This window comes from Choloepus didactylus, chromosome 6 (genome assembly GCF_015220235.1).
Source record: "Choloepus didactylus isolate mChoDid1 chromosome 6, mChoDid1.pri, whole genome shotgun sequence".
Taxonomy (NCBI): domain Eukaryota; kingdom Metazoa; phylum Chordata; class Mammalia; order Pilosa; family Megalonychidae; genus Choloepus; species Choloepus didactylus.
The window spans coordinates 3,251,007-3,268,572 of NC_051312.1; the positions used below are offsets into that span (position 1 = coordinate 3,251,007).

Genomic DNA, 17,566 nt, shown 5'->3' on the forward strand with positions numbered 1-17,566 from the left:
GAGGAGGGGAAGTCAATTTTATAGGGAGTGGAGGAGATATTCTGATTCCTGAAAACCAGAATTCCTAAGGCCACAACACATGGCCAGGACAGGACGCAGGCTCAGAACAGACAGAGAGGACCCCGTGCTCTCACCTCGGGCCGATCTTCTTGGTGGCAGGGCTGAGGTCTAAAGGAGGGCACCAGCCAACACAGAGCCAATTTGCAGGCTGTGGAAGGCATTCTTAGTGTTGGCTGGTTTGTTTATGTTATATCCTGGCACTCAAGAAAATCTGTCGTATCACTAGCTGGAGACAAACTTAAGGAACGGACGGCTCAGGGACTAAATTCCAGAGTTAACACATTAAAATATTAAAATGCACAGTGTGCAACAACAGCTTATAAGACAAATGAAACAGGAAATGATGGCCCATCCAAAGGAAGACGATAAAACAACAGAAACAATCAACAAACAAGACCAGAATTTGGACATACCAGACAAAGACTTAAAAAAAAAAAATCTTAAAATATGCTCAAAGAGCTAAAGGAAAACACAAAGAATTGAAGGATATCAAGAAAATAATATATGAACCAAATGAGAATTTCGATAAAGAGACAGAAATTATAAAAAGGAACCAAACAGAAATATGGAAGTTGACTGCGATAACAGAAATAAACAATTCCCTAAAGCATTCAACAGCGGATTAGAGCTGGCGGAAGAAAGAACCAGTGAACTAAAAGACAAGACAATTGAAATGAAGCAGGCTGAGGAGCAGAAAGAAAAAAAGAATGAATAGTGAACAGCTCCTAGGACACCTGGGGGACAACTGAGGGCCTACCAGTCTATACGTTGTGGGCGTCCCAGAGGCAAAGAAAGAGAGAAAGAGGCAGAAGACATATTTTAAAAAATGGCAGAAAACTTCCCAAAGTTAATGAAAGACACAGCTATGCATGTTCAAGAACCCCAAAGAGCCCTGAACGGGATAAACGTAAAGAGATCCACGCCCAAACACACAGCAACCAAACTGCTAGATGCCCAAGGCCGGCAGGGAACCTGAAAGCTGCAAAGGAAAGCAAACTGCCATGAGAGGGGGCCCTGGCGAGAGTCAATTCTGATCTCTCATCAGACACCACTGGAGGCAGGAAGGCAATGGGGCGAAATATTCAAAGTGTGCAAAGAAAATAACCGCCAACCACGAAGTTTATATTCAGGGAAACAATCTTTAAAAATGAGGGAGCTTATGAAGCTCATCACTGCAAAGGAGAAGCTAAGATTGCTTATAATTGTGCCTAAGAGTCTCCCCCAGGTGCGCTGTGTCACTCAGATGTGGCCCTCTCTCCAGCTAACTCAACTCGGCAGGTGATCTCGCTGCCCTCCCCCCAACGTGGGACCTGACTCCCAGGGGTGTGAATCTACCTGGCAACGTGGAATATGACTCCCAGGGAGGAATCTGGACCCGGCATCATGTGACTGAGAACACCTTCTTGACCAAAAGGGGGATGCAAAATGAAACGAAATAAAGTTTCATTGGCTGAGACATCTCAAATGGAGTCAAGAGGTCACTTTGGAAGTTTTTTGTATGTGTTATATAGATATCCCTTTTTAGTTTTCAGTGTACTGAAATAGGTAGAAGGAAATGCCTGACACTTTTGAACTGCAACCTAGTAGCCTTGATTCTTGAAGGCAATTGCATAATCATATAGCTTCCATGGAGTGACTGTGTGACTGTGCAAACCTGGTGGCTCACACTCCCTTTATCCAGTGTATGGACAGATGGGTAGAAAAACAGGAACAAAGATTAAATGAACAATAGGGGAGATGGGGGGGAAGGGATGTTTTGAGTGTTCTGCTTTACTTGTATTTTTAATCTTATTTTTATTTTATTTTGGAGTACTGAAAATTCAAAAATTGATTTTGGTGATGAATGCACAACTATATGATGGTACTGTGAACAACTGACTGTACACTGTGGATGACTGTAGGGTGTGTGAATATATATCAATAAAACTGAATTGAAAAAAAAAAATGAGGGAGCGATTAACACATTACCAGATAAACTATGGGACAGGGAGTTTGTCACCACTAGACCTGCCCCAGGAGCAGAGCTAAAGGGCTTCGGTGGGAAGGAAAGGGCAGTAGACAGTGGATCAAAGCAGCATAAAGAAGTTAAGTATCTCTGATAAAGGTAACCATAGGGGTAAATACAAACACCTGCATGACTGTATCGTAATTTTAGTATGTAACTCTATTTTTAGGTTTTCATTATTTTTTTTTTATTAGAGAAGTTGTAGGCTTACAGGACAATCATGCATAAAATACAGGGTTCCCATATATCATACTAATATTAACACCTTGCATTGGTGCAACACATTTGTTACAATTGATGAAAGCACAATTCTATAATTGTACTATTAACTATAATGCAGGATTTAACTTAGGGTTCACTGTTTCTGTTATGTGGTTCCACATATTCTAGAACTATAAATATATATACACACCCACTACCTAACATTTTCCCCTTTTAACCACATTCAGATCCATATTTCAGTGCTGTTAATCACATTCACAAGGTTGTGCTACCATCACCACCAGCCATTACAAAACATTTCCAGCATTCCAAAAAGAAACTCTGTACATTTTAAACCTTAAATCCCTAATCCTTACCCCCACCCCATCCTCTGGTAACCTATATTCTAGATTCAATACTAACAAATTGAATCCAGCAGTGCCTTGAAACAATGCTACACCATGATCAGATCAGTGGGATTTACCCCAGGTATGCAAAGGTGCTTCAGTATAAGAAAATCAATGTCATATTCTAATAGAACGATGGGAAAAACAAAACCACATGATCAGTTTAATTGATCCAGGAAAGGCATCTGACAAAATTCCAGCACCCCTTCTTGATAAAAACACTCAGAAAACCAGTAGTAGAAGGAAACGTCCTCAACATGATAAAGAGCATATATGAAAAGCCCACAGCTAGCATCATGCTCAGTGGTGAGAGACTGGAAGCCTTCCCTCTAAGATCAGAGCAAGACAAGGATGCCCGCTGTCGCCACTCGCAGTCAACATCGTACTGGAAGTTCTAGCAATGAGACAACAAAGTTTAGAGCGATCAGGCAAGAGAAAGAAATAAAAGGCATCCAAATAGGAAAGGAAGAAGTAAACCTTATCCTATTTGCAGAAGACATGATCCTTCATCTAGAAAATCCTGAGAAATCCACAACGAAACTACTAATACTAATAAACAATTCAGCAAAGCCACAGGGTACAAGATCAATATGGAAAAATTTTTATACACTGGTAATGAGCAACCTGAAGAGGAAAACAAGAAACAGATTCCACTGATAATGACAACTAAAAGAATCCAGTATCTAGGAATAAATTTAACCAAGGATGTGAAAGACTCATACATGGGCCACTGCAAACATTGCTAAAAGAAATTAAAGAAGAACTAAGTAAATGGAAGGACATTTCTACATTCATGAATTGGAAGATCAAATAGTGTTAAGATGTCAATTCTAGCCAAAGCTGTTTGCAGATTCAACACAATCTCAGTCGAAATTCCAACAGCCTTCTTTGCAGAAATGGAAAAGCTAATCATCCAATTTACATGAAAGGGTAAGGGGCCCTGAAGAACCAAAAGTATCTTGAAAAAGAATGAAGTTGGAGGAGGACTCATGCTTTCAGATTTTAAAACATACTACAAACTCACAGTAATCAAAACAGCATGGTACTAGCACAAGGGGTAGATGTATAGACCATGGAATCGAATTGAGAGTTCAGAAATCAGCCCCCACATCTATGGCCAACTGATTTTTGACAAGGGTGCCAAATCCACTCAATTGGGGAAGAATAGTCTGTTCAGCAAATGGTGCTAGGAAAGCTGGATCTCCACAAGCCAAAGAATCAATGTGGACCCTTACCTCTCACCATATACAAAAATTAACTCAAAGTCAATCAAAGACCTAAATATAAGAAATAAAACTATAGAAGAAAACTCCCAGAAGAAAACTTGCGAAGCATCTTGAGGATCTTGTGTTAGGCAATGGTTTCTTAGACTTTATACCAAAGCAGAAGCAACAAAAGAAAAAACAAATGAGACTTCATTAAGGTTAAAAACTTGGTGCATCAAAGGACATTATCAACAAAATGAAAAGACCATTACAGAATGGGAGAAAATATTTGGAAACTGTGATTCTGATAAAGGTTAAATATCCAGAATAAATAAAGAACTGCTAAAACTCAGTAACAAGACAAACAAGCCAATTAAAAAATGGATAAGGGACCTGGATAGACATTTCTCCAAAGAAGATATATAAAACCCAATAAACACAGGAAAAGATGCTCAATATCATGAGCCATTAGGGAAGTGCAAATCAAAACCACAATGAGAGAGTACTTCACACCCACTAGAATGGCTACTTTTAAAAAACAGAAACACATGCTCATGAGCAATGTGGAGAAATAGGATCCTTGATGCATTGCTGGGTGGAATGTAAAATGGTACAGCCAGTATAGAAAATGGTTTGGTGGCTCCTCAGAAAGTGAAACACAGAATTACCATACGACCAGGCAATTCCACTCCTAGAGTTGAATACAGAGACTAAAACAGATGTTTGCACACTGATGTTCACAGTGGCATTATTTGCAATTGCCAAAAGGTGGAAGCAACCCAAATGCCCATCAACAGAATAATGGGTTAAGAAAATGGGCTATATCCAGACAATGGACTATTAGCTGTAAAAAGGAATGAAGTTCTGATACATATGACAAGGTGGATGAACCTTGAAGGACAAGTATTGTATGATCTTACTTACATGAAATAATCAAAATACTCAAATTCAGAGTTGAAATTTGAATACGAGTTACCAGGGGTGTGGTGGGGTGGGGGACGGGGAGTTGATGCCGAATTTGTTCAGAGTTTCTGTTTGGGGCGATGGGAAAGTTTGGATGGCAGTGACGGCAGCACAATATTGTGACTATAATTCACACCATTGAACTATATGCTAAAATGATTCATTTTAGGCTGTATATATGTTGCCAGAATAGAATTTCACAACACTGAGAGTGAACTATGATGCGAACTATGGGCCACAGTGAATAAGACAATTAAAATAACACTGGTTCATCAATTGCAACAAAGTTTCCACACTAATGCAAAGTGTTAATAGGAGAAGCTGTGTGTGTGTGTGTGCGGGAGTATATGAGAAATGTGTACTTTCTGTATGATTTTTACATAAACCTTCGACTGCTTTTAAGAAAATTAAAAACAAACAAAAACAGCAAGAGAAAGTTACCCAGAGCCCTCAGCGTCACAGAGCACTAAAACGGATTATTTTCAGTAAGACTGGGGGGTCAGCATTTAAAATGAGGTCCTGCATTACAGTTATATTGGGTTCTTTTGGTTACTAAATTTCCAAGTAGCTACCAACCTGGCTGATTTTTATATCTTCATTTCTCTTTTTGGCATTTTTAATATTGGAATTTTAAATAAAAGTACAGAACTCATCTTTTAAAAACTAAACTATGGAAACCGCAATGTTTTTTACATTTTCGGTAAATATCGAGCGCATGTCGCTTGAACTCACTCACTAACCTGCTTCTTCTCTTCTCTCTCTTTCAACAAGGTATCTCTGTCCACCAATTTGACCACGGTTGGGAGTCCTGGAAAGCAAACGGCCAGACAGGTTGGGACGGGGGCCTTCGTCCCCCTTGGGACCACCTGGGCGGCCCCTGGCAGGCTGCGAGCAGCCCCTGCCCCTCCTCCAAGGGCTGCACCCGAGAGGCCCAGGCTTGGGGCCACCATCTGCAACACCCCAGCAGGCTGCAGCGAGAAACCAGGGGGCCCCTTCCTTGCTCCTTATGCACCGACAAAAATCAATTCCAGGTGGAGCTGACTGCTAAACACTAAAATAAAACAAACAAACAAAAAACAGCATCAAGGAACTAAACTGCAACCCAGGAGGGCCTTTTGTAACCATGATGAAGGCCTGGCCAATAGCAATAAAAACCCAGAAAACAAGAAAAAAGTCATTGCATCTAGGTATTTAAAAATTAATAATTTTCTGTGCAAAAGCAAAATGAAACAAAACCTAAGTGGACAGATTAGCTGCGAAGCTTTGTCCACAATTGCGCGACCCAGGCTGATGTCCTGCGCTGCTGGTGCCGGCCAATGGCAAGAAAAGGCGCCAGGACCTGGCAGAAACGGGTGCTGGACCGGCCGGTTGCAGGATGGTGTGAGAGGCCCCTTAAATGTAGAAACGATGGTGGCGACCGAGCGTTACAGGATAAAGCTACGGTGGCAAGCACGGGGTGAGGGGCCCTGGGCAGCTGGACTTTTGCCACGCCATGGACGTAAGATGCCAGCCCTTGGCCCCCTCTGGGAACCCTCTCTGGGGTTCTCCGAAATGCCCCACCCCCGGCCCTCAACCAAGGCCCCCGTGCCTTCCAGCCCAGCATGCCCACAGACACCCGGGAGGCGCACCCCACCTTCATGATCCTCCAGCCGCACTCCCAGCTCGGGCAGGACGTCATCCCGCAGGGTGTCGCTGAGCTGCAGGACTTCAGGAACTGTGGGGACAGAGAAAACACAGGGCGTGCCATGGGGGCACAGACCACAGGAACACAGGCCACGGGCACACACGGCACGGGAGCACAGGCCATGGGAGCACAGGCCAAGGGACACAGAGGCCACGGGTGCACAGGCCACAGGGAGCACAGGCCACGGGAGCATAGGCCACGGGCGCACAGGCCATGGGTGCACAGGCCACGGGTGCACAGGCCACGGGAGCACAGGCCACGGGAGCACAGGCCACGGGCACACACAGCACGGGAGCACAGGCCACGGGAGCACAGGCCACAGGGAGCACAGGCCACGGGAGCATAGGCCACGGGTGCACAGGCCACGGGTGCACAGGCCACGGGAGCACAGGCCACGGGAGCACAGGCCACGCGCCTATGGCACCAATGCTTCCGGAGGGCCCCGGAAGGATAGCATCTGGAGTCGCTGAGGACTCCCTGAAGCCGGGGAATTGACAACAGTGTTGTGGATATGTCGGCCCTTCTGGTGGGGATGGTGGGGGCAGCCCCCCAGCTCAACCCCTGGACACCAAGCTGGGGGACACTGCTGAGGCCGGCAGCCATGGGCCCCTGCTCTCGGAGCCCCCAACCCAGGCCCTTCCTCCATGGGCCTGCACCCTTCCATGCCGTGCTCGGGCCGGGGTGCCCTTCCTGATGTGGTGGGAAAGATGCTCCCGGGATCTGCTCAGGGCTGCCCCGAGCCGGGAGGGGGCAAGTCCAGGAACCAGGCTTGTTCTCGGGATCCAGGTCTCCACACGCAGCCGCAGGTCTGGAAGCCGCTCCCGGCCAACCCTCACCCCCAGTGTGGGAGGCGCTGGCTCCATAGAGCAGGGCTAGAGGAAGAGGAAGCTACAAACACCTTGAATTGTACACCTGAAAGGGCTGAAAACAGAAAGTTCTGCTGGTGGTTATGTTACTGCAATAAAAGTTTTAAAAAGAAGAGGAAGCTACGGGGAGTGGGAGGAGCCGCATCACCTGCCCAGGTGACTCCCCAGGGGGGTCAGCCAGCAGGGGTGGGACAGGAAGCCGGGTGTGGCCCCTCCGCGTCAGTGGCAAATGCCCCGCCTGCTCGTTCCCTTGCCTGGGACCCCGGGAGGTCCGGGGAGCTCATGGGGAGCAGGGCTGGACCCCAGCCGCTGGCCACCCTGGATGTGCGGTGCAAAGGCAGGGAGTGGCTGTTCCATTTGCATTTAGGATCTAAGATGGACATGGGCTCGATTCTAAACAGGCTCTAGTTGTTGGAGAAATAATCTCAGGCCGAAGGCAACATGGCAGTGAGGCAGGACTGGGCTGAAGCGTATTTTCTTCTTGCGACTCAGGGCCGCCGGTCCCCCTCAGAGCCAAGCCAGGGGCGCCGGGTGGGCTGCGGCGGCTGAAGCAGCAGTGAGCTCAGGTCTGATCTCTCAGCGACCACTGTCCGCTCGCCGGATCCGCTCCCACCTGGGTGAGGACTCTGCTTAGGAGCGAAAACCCTGCCGTGGACTTTCTTTCCTGTACTCTCTGGGCTCAGCTCTGCTGGAGTTCTGGGCTGTCCCCACCCATGAGGGGCCCGAGACAGGCCCAGGGTTAGAGGGCAAACGTATGCCGGCACATTCTGCCTGCTTCCTGGTGAGCACTCTCTGCCTTGCCAGCGGGAGCTCTGCCAGATGCACCACCTGGCACCACGCAACCACACTCAAGAGCTGGGGCTGGGTGAAGGCCGGTGAGACGTCTCAGCGCCACGGAGACCCCGCGGAGGGATGGGGGTTCCGGGGTGACATGCCAGGGTCCTGATCCAGAGGGAGCAGAGTGCCTCCTATGCACACAGTGGGCTGCCCGTATGTCAGTGCCAGCATATGGGGGCACCCTAGAAGACGGAACCAGGATACGCAGAAGCAGCCAAAGAAGAGTGAAAAACAATGAAGCCCAGGTAGCCTGGGCAAAAGCCTACCTGCTTTAAGACGCACAACAGAGCACCCTGGAGGGGCAAAAAGTCCATTTCATAGGGAGAACGTAGACGGAGAAATTCCTCAGGCCACCCGCACGCACCAGCCCAGGACAAGACAGGCTCAGCGGAGACGGAGAGGACCCTGTACCTCACTCCTGCCTCGGGCCGACCTTCTTGACAGGAGGCCTGAGCCCTAAAGGAGACGGCAGGGTCTTCACGAAGACTATGAGAGGCGTCTTTTGTTTGTTTTTGTTCCTGGCACTCAAGGAAATCTCCGTCATACCACTAGCTTGAGAAGCAGACAGCCCATGACTAAATCCCAGAGTTAACACTTAAAAATATTAGAATGTACAGTTTGCAGCAAGATTACAAGACAAACAAACAGGAACCAATAGCCCTTTCAAAGAAACAAGATAAAAATCCAGAAACCATCAATGAAGAACACAGGACTCTGGACATATTGGAACTTGAAAAAAGACTTTAAAAATAATGATCCTAAATATGTTCATGGAGATGAAAAAAACAGAAAAAACTAAAAGATATCAGGAAAACAATGAATGAACAATATGAGACTCTCAATAGAGAAACAGAAATTTTAAAAAGGAACCACTGGAGTAGTGGAGCTGGAGACCACCCAGAGGCTTCAACCGCAGATTGGGGCTGGCAGAGGAATCACGAACTCAAAGACAAGACAACTGAAATGATGCAGGCTGAGCAGAAGAAAGACAAAGAATGAAAAAACCTGAACAGAGCCTAAGAGACCTGTGATGGTTGGAAGCTCGACTGAATTCAGAAAAACATGTTCTTAAATCTAAGCCATTCAGGTAGGTGTAAGGAGGACCTTTTGATGAGGCTACTTCAGTTAAGGTGTGGTGCAGCCCAATCAGGAGGAATCATAATCTTATTACTAGAGTCCTTTATAAAAGAAGAAAATTCAGACAGAGAGAGAGAAAGCCAGAGCACACAAGAAGCGGAACATCATTACTAGAGTCCTTTATAAAAGAAGAAAATTCAGACAGAGAGAGAGAAAGCCAGAGCACACAAGAAGCGGAACATCAGTGGAAGCTGGAAGAGAAGGGAGCGACCAGGAGAGGCCGCCATGTGCCTTGTCATGTGACAAGCTAAGGACCAAGGATCACCAGCAGCCAGCCCCTGAAAGCAACAGTCTTAGGGAGAAAAGCATCGCCTTGATGACATCTTGATTTGGATTTTTTCCCAGACTCAAACTTTGGGCAAATACACTCTCATCGTTTAACCATACCCATTTCATGGTATTTGCTTGAGCAGTCAAGGAAACTGAAATAAGACCTGCCACCATCAAGCACACCAATATACACATATGAGAGTCTCAGAAGGAGAAGAAAGAGAGAAAGGGGCAGAAGGAATATTCAAAGAAATAATGGCAGAAAACTTCTCAAATTTGACAAAAGACATGCATATGCACATTCAAGAAGCCCAACAAACCCCAAACAGGATAAACTTGAGGAGAACCATGCCAAGACACATAGTAGTCAAACTGTCTAATGCCAAGGACAAGGAGAGAGCTCTGAAAGCTGCAAGAGAAAAACAGTAAGTTGGGTACGAGGATGTTCTAATAAAATTAAGCGCCGATTTCTCATCAGAAACTCTGGAAGTAAGACAGCAGTGGGATGAAATATTTAAAGTGCTGAAAGAAAACAACTGCCTAACAAGAATTTTATAACTGGCAAGAGCGTCTTTCAAAAATGAAGGAGAGATTCAGATAATACCAGATAAGCAAAAGCTCAAGGAGTTTGTCACCACTAGAGCAGCCCTACAGGCAACACTAAAGGGAGCTCATCAGACTGACAGGAACAGACACTAGACAGAGGATCAAAGAGACAAAAGGAAATAAAGATCTCCGGTAAAGATAACCACATGGTGATTATAAATGCCAGTACTAGTGTATTGAATATTTTGGTATGTAATACCACTTTTTACTTGTTACAATTTCTAAAATGCAAACGCAAAATATAAGAAGCAAATATTAACAGATTTGAAGGGAGAAATAGACTGTTACACATTAATAGTAGGTGACTTTAATCTACTACTTTCAATAACTGATTAAACATCTAGACACAAGATCAATAAGGAAATAGAAAACTTGTACAGTACTCTAAACCAACTAGATCTAATAGGCCCTCCCCAATAGCAGCAGAATACACACTCTTCTCGTGTGCCCATGTAACACTCTCCAGGGTAGACCATACATTATGTCACAAAACAAGTCTCAATAAACTTAAAAAGATTGAAATCATACAACTTTTCTCCTCTGACCACAATAGAATGAAGCCAGAAAAATCCATTACAGTGGGAGAACTGTAATTCACAAATATGTGGAAATTAAAAAACACATTCTTAAACAACCAGTGGGTTAAAAAGGAAGTCATATGAATAATTAGCAAATATCTTGAGGCAAATGAAAATGAAGACACGGCATAACAAAATTTATGGGACGCAGAAAAGGCAGTGCCAAGAGGGAAATTTATAGTTCTAAATGCTTACTTTAAAAAAGAAGGAAGATGTCAAATCAGAGGCTGAAGCTCACAACTGGAGGAACTAGAAAAAGGAGGCAAACTGAACCCTAAGTGAGCAGAAGGAAGGAGACAACAAAGAGTCAAGTGGAAATAAATGGAGAGAATAAAAAAACAATAGAGAGAATCAATGAAACCAAAAGTTGGTTCTTTGTAAAAATCAATAAAATCAACAAAACTTTAAGTAGACTGACAAAGAAAAACAGGGAGAGGATCCAAAGAACTAAAATCAGAAATGAAAGGGGGGAAATTACTAAGACCCCACAGAACTAAAGAGGATGGTAAGAGGAGTCTATGGATTATGGTTCCCGACAAATTAGATGACCTGGATGAAGTGGACAAATTCCCAGAGACACACACAACTACTGACACTGACTCAAGAAGAAGATCTCAACAGAACAGTCACAACTGAAGAGATTAAACCATAACAAAAAACCTCCCAAGAAAGAAAAGCCCAGGACCAGAAGGCTTCACTGGTGACTTTTACCTAAAATTCCACGAAGAATTAACACCGATCCTGTGCAAACTTTCCCCAAGGGCTGAAGGAGAGGGACCACTTGCCCCGAAGAGGAAAATAATAAGAGTGAGGAAGGGTGTGGGAAACAGGGACACTTGTTCATTGCTGGTGGGAACGTAGGAATGTAAACTGGTACAGGTGCCGTGGAAGACAGTTTGGCGATTCCTCAGTAAGGTAAGTACAGAATTACCACAGGACCCGGCAATCCCACTTCTAGGTAAACGCCCCGAAGAACTGAAGCAGGGACTCGAACAGAGATTCGCACACTGATGGTCACAGTTGCCAGAAGGTGGGAGCAACCCAAGCGTCCATCAACCAATGAATGGATAAATAAAACGTGTATATACACACAATGGAATATTATTCAGCCATAAGAAGGGAGTTCTGATTCATGAGACAACGATGAACCTTGAAGCCACCATGTTGAGTGAAATAAGCCAGAAACAAAATGACAAATATTGTATGATCTCACTGATATGAAAAACAATTAGAAAAAGCAACTTCATAGAATAAGAAATTAGAATACCGGTTACTGGGGTGAGGGTGGGAGGAGGGAACGGGGAGTTAATGCTTAATGGGTGCAGAGTCTCTGGGGAAACGGGAAAGCTTGGTGATGGGTGGTGCTGACAGGAGCACAACATGGTGAATGTAACGAGCACCCACAGAATTAGGTATCTGAACATGGTTTAAAAGTGAGATTTTAGGTTGTATATCTATTACTAGATAAAATAAAAAAAAAACAAAAACACAGTAATGAAAAACACGGTGAACTCTAATGTAAACCATGGCCTTTGTTACTAGTATAATTATAACAACATTGTTTCATCAATTGTAACAAAGGCACCCACTAATGCCAAGACTTAACTAGAGGGAAATCTGCACGAGTAGGGGGCTATATGGGAACTCTGCGTTTTCTGCATGATGTTTCTGTAAACCTACTTCCCCAATTAATAATACATATATAAAAAGTCCTAAAAGATAAACATTCACAGCCAGCATCTTCAGTCTTAAAACACACAGTTATGAGCACTAAGCAGCAATATATGCACTAGTAAGATCCACACACCTTGGGGACGCCAGGGGACAAGGGCTGGCTGGGGGGCGGGAAGCGTGGCGTCCTGGGGAGCCCCCCTAGAAGGCGCTGACTCCCCCGCCCCCCGCCCCGAGCAGACGAGCCTGGGAGCTGCCAGCCTGGAGCCTCTGCATTTCCCCGCTCGGCTTCTTGCAGTCTGGAACCAGACTGGCTTAGCTTCCAGGGAACCCTGGCCATGCCCCGTAGGCCAGCCGGAGGCCCCAGCCCCTGACTGTCCACGTCAGGTAACCTGGCCTCTCATGTCTGTCCTGGCCTCCACGGCAGAGGAAGTTAAATCGGGGGTTCTCAACAGGGGGCGGTTCTGCCCCCCAGGGGACAGGTGCAACGCCTGAAGACATTTTCAGCTGTCCCTGTAGCAAGCAGAGGCCAGGGATGCTCGGGACAGACCCCACAGTTCTGCAGCGGGAAACAATGAGTCGGATGTGAGAGGGACCACCTCGGCCCTCCCCGAGCGGCGAGTGCTCACCTTTCTTCTCCCTGGAGATCTTCCGCACGCCCTCCCTGAACTCCGACAGCACCTGAAGGTACGGCATGACTGTGGCCTCCAGCTGCGGAGGGAACGGTTCCAGGTCACCAGGAGCTGGAGGCTCACCCGCCACATGTGAGTGAGCCCGGTTGGAGCCCGCAGGCCGCAGGGCAGGGGCCGCGTGGGGCAGTGCAGCTGGGGACACCCCACAGCACTGAGAGATCACGGGGCACTCGGCAGAGTGATGCTGAGAGGCCAGGCCCAGGAGCTGCCTCCCCACGCGAAGGGACAAAGCCACCCGATGCACCTTCGATTCCGACATGGCACCCTCTGTCCCAGGTCAGAAATTTGGTTTAAAACCCTGCCCTCAGGGTCTGGCACTTTCTGCCCCAGAGTCTCCAGGCCCCTGGCGCTGCTCTCCAGGCCACAGCGCGGGCTGAGCGTATCCCGGGACGGTCTGCTCTCCCCGCGCACGTGGCACAAGTGCTCACACTTGCTGTCTACAGTGACCCCGAGGAGGCCTGGAATGCAGGCCCCGCTGGCGAAGGAAACGCAGGGGGGCAAAACTCAAACAGAAGACATGGATTCTGGGAAGATCAGATCCTGTGTTTTGAGCAAGGTCTCTGCCTGCCTCAAGCCATTCAGCAGCTCAACCCCCAACATAAAAATACCAAAAATTGCAACAGCTGTTTCGGCTGACGTGCTGCCGGGTCCACCCTACGGGCCACTGAGCCCGGCCTCCGCGCCTGTGTGGGGCGGCAATGCCTTGCAGCATGAGTCTGGCCTTTCAGGGAGGGGGGCCCCCTTGGGGTCTGCCTGGAGGGGGACCCCGTCCCGACAGCCCTTCAGCCTCCCGCTGACCATCCGGGATGGCGCAGTCCTCACTGCGTCCGTGGCCTCCCTGCTCCTACTCGTGGACTTGGGTGGCGTGAATTGTGGGCCGCAGGCCCTTCTGCCTGGCAGGTCCCCCCGTTTGCCTGCGGCTGCTGGTTTCCAGTGGGCCGACTTCAAAGGACCTCATGAGGTCCCCAGCGGGGGGTTTGTCTACACACGTATGAAGCCCCCACATAGCCACTGCCACCTTCTGAGATTAAAGAATGTTTTTTAAGTTCAAAGGGAGATTGACTCTGACCTAAGGGGTGTTCTGTTTCTCCTGAGAAAATAAATATCTTAGCATCATTTGCACCAGAGAACAAAGGAGCTGTGTGGGTTTTCTTTTTAAAAAGCATTAAAAAAGGTTCACGTATTGCTACATCTGAAAAATAGCAAACCAGCAAAGTTCTAAGGCTGACAAAGCCAAAGGCACATGGGCTCCAGCCCTGGTGGCGAGTCTCACAGACCTGGGACCATGTTGTCTGTGGACGTTGATTTGTGAGGGTGTATCTGTCACCCCATCTGTGGAGGGGGCCGTTCCCGCCCTTCTCCACCGGGAACACAGCACATTTAAAAGGCTCTCCTTCTTCACTTTGTTCTCGGTTCCTGTTTTTATTTCAACGACGTGGTCTATTTCAGTATTTACACACGCTTTCTAACCGGCTAGCAGCAGCAGCACTGTTTGATGAGGGGAGAAGGGTGGGAGCCGACTGAATAAGCCTGAGGGGGCATGTGTCACACAGACAGAGGAATAACCCGGAGACGCGCACCTGCCACCTGCCGGCCCCAGAGCCGCCAGCAGACCCCGAGTGCCCTAGTGGGCTGGTCCTGGGTGAGTTTTCTCACACCACAGACCCAGCTCCCAGAGCAGAGGGTGCTGCCTGGGCTGGAGGGGGACCTGGGCTTGGCCGCCGAGCGGGATCTGGCCTGGCATTGGTTTTGGAGCAGCCAGTGGGACAGAAGCGGATGGTGGGGTACCCACCCAGTCAGGGGGAGCTCTGTGCTGTCTGATACGTGGCATTTCAACAAGGCCATGTGCCGAATGCAGGTCCATAGTCACAATGAAATGGGTGTGTGAAGAATGAAGGCCCCAGCCTGCAGCTCAACCAAGAGTCAGGAGGCGTCCCCCCTGCTCTGCTCTCGAGTCCCCCCTGCGGCTGAGCTTAAGGAAACATGTCAGTAGCAAACATGCTGCTGCCTCAGTGACCAAGGATGGTGCCAGCTGGCCCCCAGGAGAGCAGCAGACCTAGGTCTCAGTGCTCCGAGAGCTGGGCGTGAAGGGGGCGTGAGCGAGGCATGCAGCTGACTGGACATGTCCCCCAGAAGGCATCTAACACAGGTGGGCACGGCAGGGCCCGACCCCAAGAGGTTACAGGGTGGCGCAGACCCCTGGGAACAAGGAAGGGGGACACGTGTGCCAGAGGCAGCAGGAGCCCCACGGCAGGTGCCGCTTCCCTGGGGGTGGGGTCTGAGGGTGCATGGCTGCCCCGGGCCTGGGGGGACAGTCGACTCACGTTCAAGCCAGTTCCGTGACCGCCAACAGGGAAACCCAGGGTGCTTTCCTCTTCAATAGCCCCAAAGACCTAGGCAAAGAGACAAAGGGGACTAAACAAACCCACAGGGCCTGGGAGGCCACGAAATGCACGGCTGTGACTCAGCAAGGGCGAGACGGACAGACAGACGCTGTGGTGTTGGAGGAGACGCCCTAAGAGGCCCAGAGAGCTGAGCAGAGGGTAGCCTGCTAGCCGCCTGGAGCCCCCTCTGCCCCTCCCGCCCCTCTCCAACCCTTCCTATCCTCTCCTGATGGCCCCCCACCTGCCTCCTGGGAAGACCGCTGGGCAGGCCTGGCCTCTCTCAGCCTCTTTCAACCCGAAACTGCTGGAGCACCCACAAGGAACCTGAGAGTGAACCATCCCAGGTCCCTGCTGGGCCAGAAAAGACTGCCCGGTAGGGACGTGAGAACTTCCCAGCATGATGGTGCCGTATGGCAAGCCGCCCACCTGGGACGCACACAGACTCAAGCTCTCCTTCAGGCTGGCTTTTCTAACTCGAAGATGGGAGCATGGAGACGCCAGGGCAAAGACATGGATGACCCAGCTAAGGTGCCCTGTGTGCCTTGTCTCGGAGGCCCACAGGCACACAGGACCTGGGGCGGGGGCACGGATGTCCAGCCCCCGTGGGGTGTCCAGCTGGGCCAGCGCGGGCACACAGGACCTGGACGCGCCTGAGCCTGCGAGGCATCCAGCTGGGCCATCCGTGGCACCCCTCAGGCCCACCTTCAGCATGTGGGTGAGGTAGAGCGCGACGTTCTCCAGCAGTGCGCGGTTTGGCCTCCTCCTCGTGGCCTTCCTGGCTGCCATGTAGAGGTTGCACTGGCTCACCAGGGCCCGCATCTCCTCCAGGACGGTGCGGGTGTCGACGTTGTCACAGAGGGCTTCGTGAACCGCCGTCTTCCTGTCGTAGAAGCTGACGGGGAAGGGGAGGGAGGGGAGCCATCAGAGCCGGCGACTGACATAAAGCACTCGTGCAGCCCAGTGACCAGAAGCCCTCTCCGTCCACAGAGCAGGCCCTCCCCGAGCGCAGTTCTGCAGGGACAGCAGGTGGCAGACACAGCCCCTGGCCACCTCCCACCCCTCCCAGAGGCTGCGCACGGGGAGGGTCCCCACAACGGGCACAAAATAGGGGCCGCTGACAACCCACAGTGCCGGCGCCATCTTACTTTTTATTCAGTTCCACTTCTTCATCTTCCCACTTCTCAAACTGACCAGTTAGATCGGCAGGAGCTCGAAGGATATCTTTCACGTTTAAGAAGAACTCCTAGAGTTAGAGAATTCAATTGAGTAACTTTCAGGCAACTTTCACGCCCAAAGACCTCTGATGAAGCGTGGTTCTGCGGACCGGGTCTCGCTTCAGGGAAGCTCTGAAAGGCCGCCACACGGGAACACGACAAGACCCGGAGAGGGGGCGAGAGGTTTTTTTCCGGGACAGAAACGTGTTCCTCCTTTAGCCCTGGGGATTCCCGTGGGGCGGGGGCTGCTGCACACAGGCCAGGAGGCCTTGGCCGCCTTCCCTGTGCCTCGCCCTCTGTCAGAAGGCGTTGGGGGGAGCGGGCGACTCACGTTCAGGAACCTCTCGTACTGCAGGGCGGACTCCATGGTGTTGCCCGAGTAGTCCAGCGTGTCCTTCCAGGAGTGCATGAGGAAAGCCAAGCGCAGCTGCCGGGCTGCAGAAGACACGCCAGACTGTCCCGCACCCACCGCGGCCTCCGCCGGTGCCCCGCAGAAGGGAAACACCCGAGCCTTTGGCCGGAGGCATTGGTTACCTGAGTGATTCTTCAAGGCGTCTTTGATGGTGATGAAGTTTTTTAACGATTTTGACATTTTGCAGCCCGCGATCGTCAGGTGCCCCGTGTGAAGGAAATACCTGACCCAGCAGTCGTTTTCGAAGTAGGCCTGCATCGAAAGAGGACAAGGGGGCAGGAGGGTAACGGCAACGGAGAACAAGGCACCTCCACCTGCTGGAAGGTGCCGGAAGCTTGGTGTGCACGGTGTTATCTCGGAGACGTGTACCACCC

At 49.2% G+C, this 17,566-nt stretch overlaps 1 protein-coding gene across 1 annotated transcript in view; it reads right to left on the minus strand.

The window, feature by feature from the left end:
* Positions 1 to 17,566, minus strand: part of CARS1 (cysteinyl-tRNA synthetase 1) — a 57,864-nt gene that overhangs the window by 4,972 nt on the left and 35,326 nt on the right. Inside the window, exons 12-19 of the mRNA XM_037838424.1 lie at positions 17,315 to 17,444; positions 17,112 to 17,215; positions 16,712 to 16,809; positions 16,269 to 16,458; positions 15,507 to 15,575; positions 13,120 to 13,201; positions 6,475 to 6,555; positions 5,582 to 5,649 (exon numbers count right to left, since the gene is read on the minus strand). Coding sequence (XP_037694352.1) covers positions 5,582 to 5,649; positions 6,475 to 6,555; positions 13,120 to 13,201; positions 15,507 to 15,575; positions 16,269 to 16,458; positions 16,712 to 16,809; positions 17,112 to 17,215; positions 17,315 to 17,444 — 822 coding nt within the window. The remainder of the gene's footprint in view (positions 1 to 5,581; positions 5,650 to 6,474; positions 6,556 to 13,119; positions 13,202 to 15,506; positions 15,576 to 16,268; positions 16,459 to 16,711; positions 16,810 to 17,111; positions 17,216 to 17,314; positions 17,445 to 17,566) is intronic.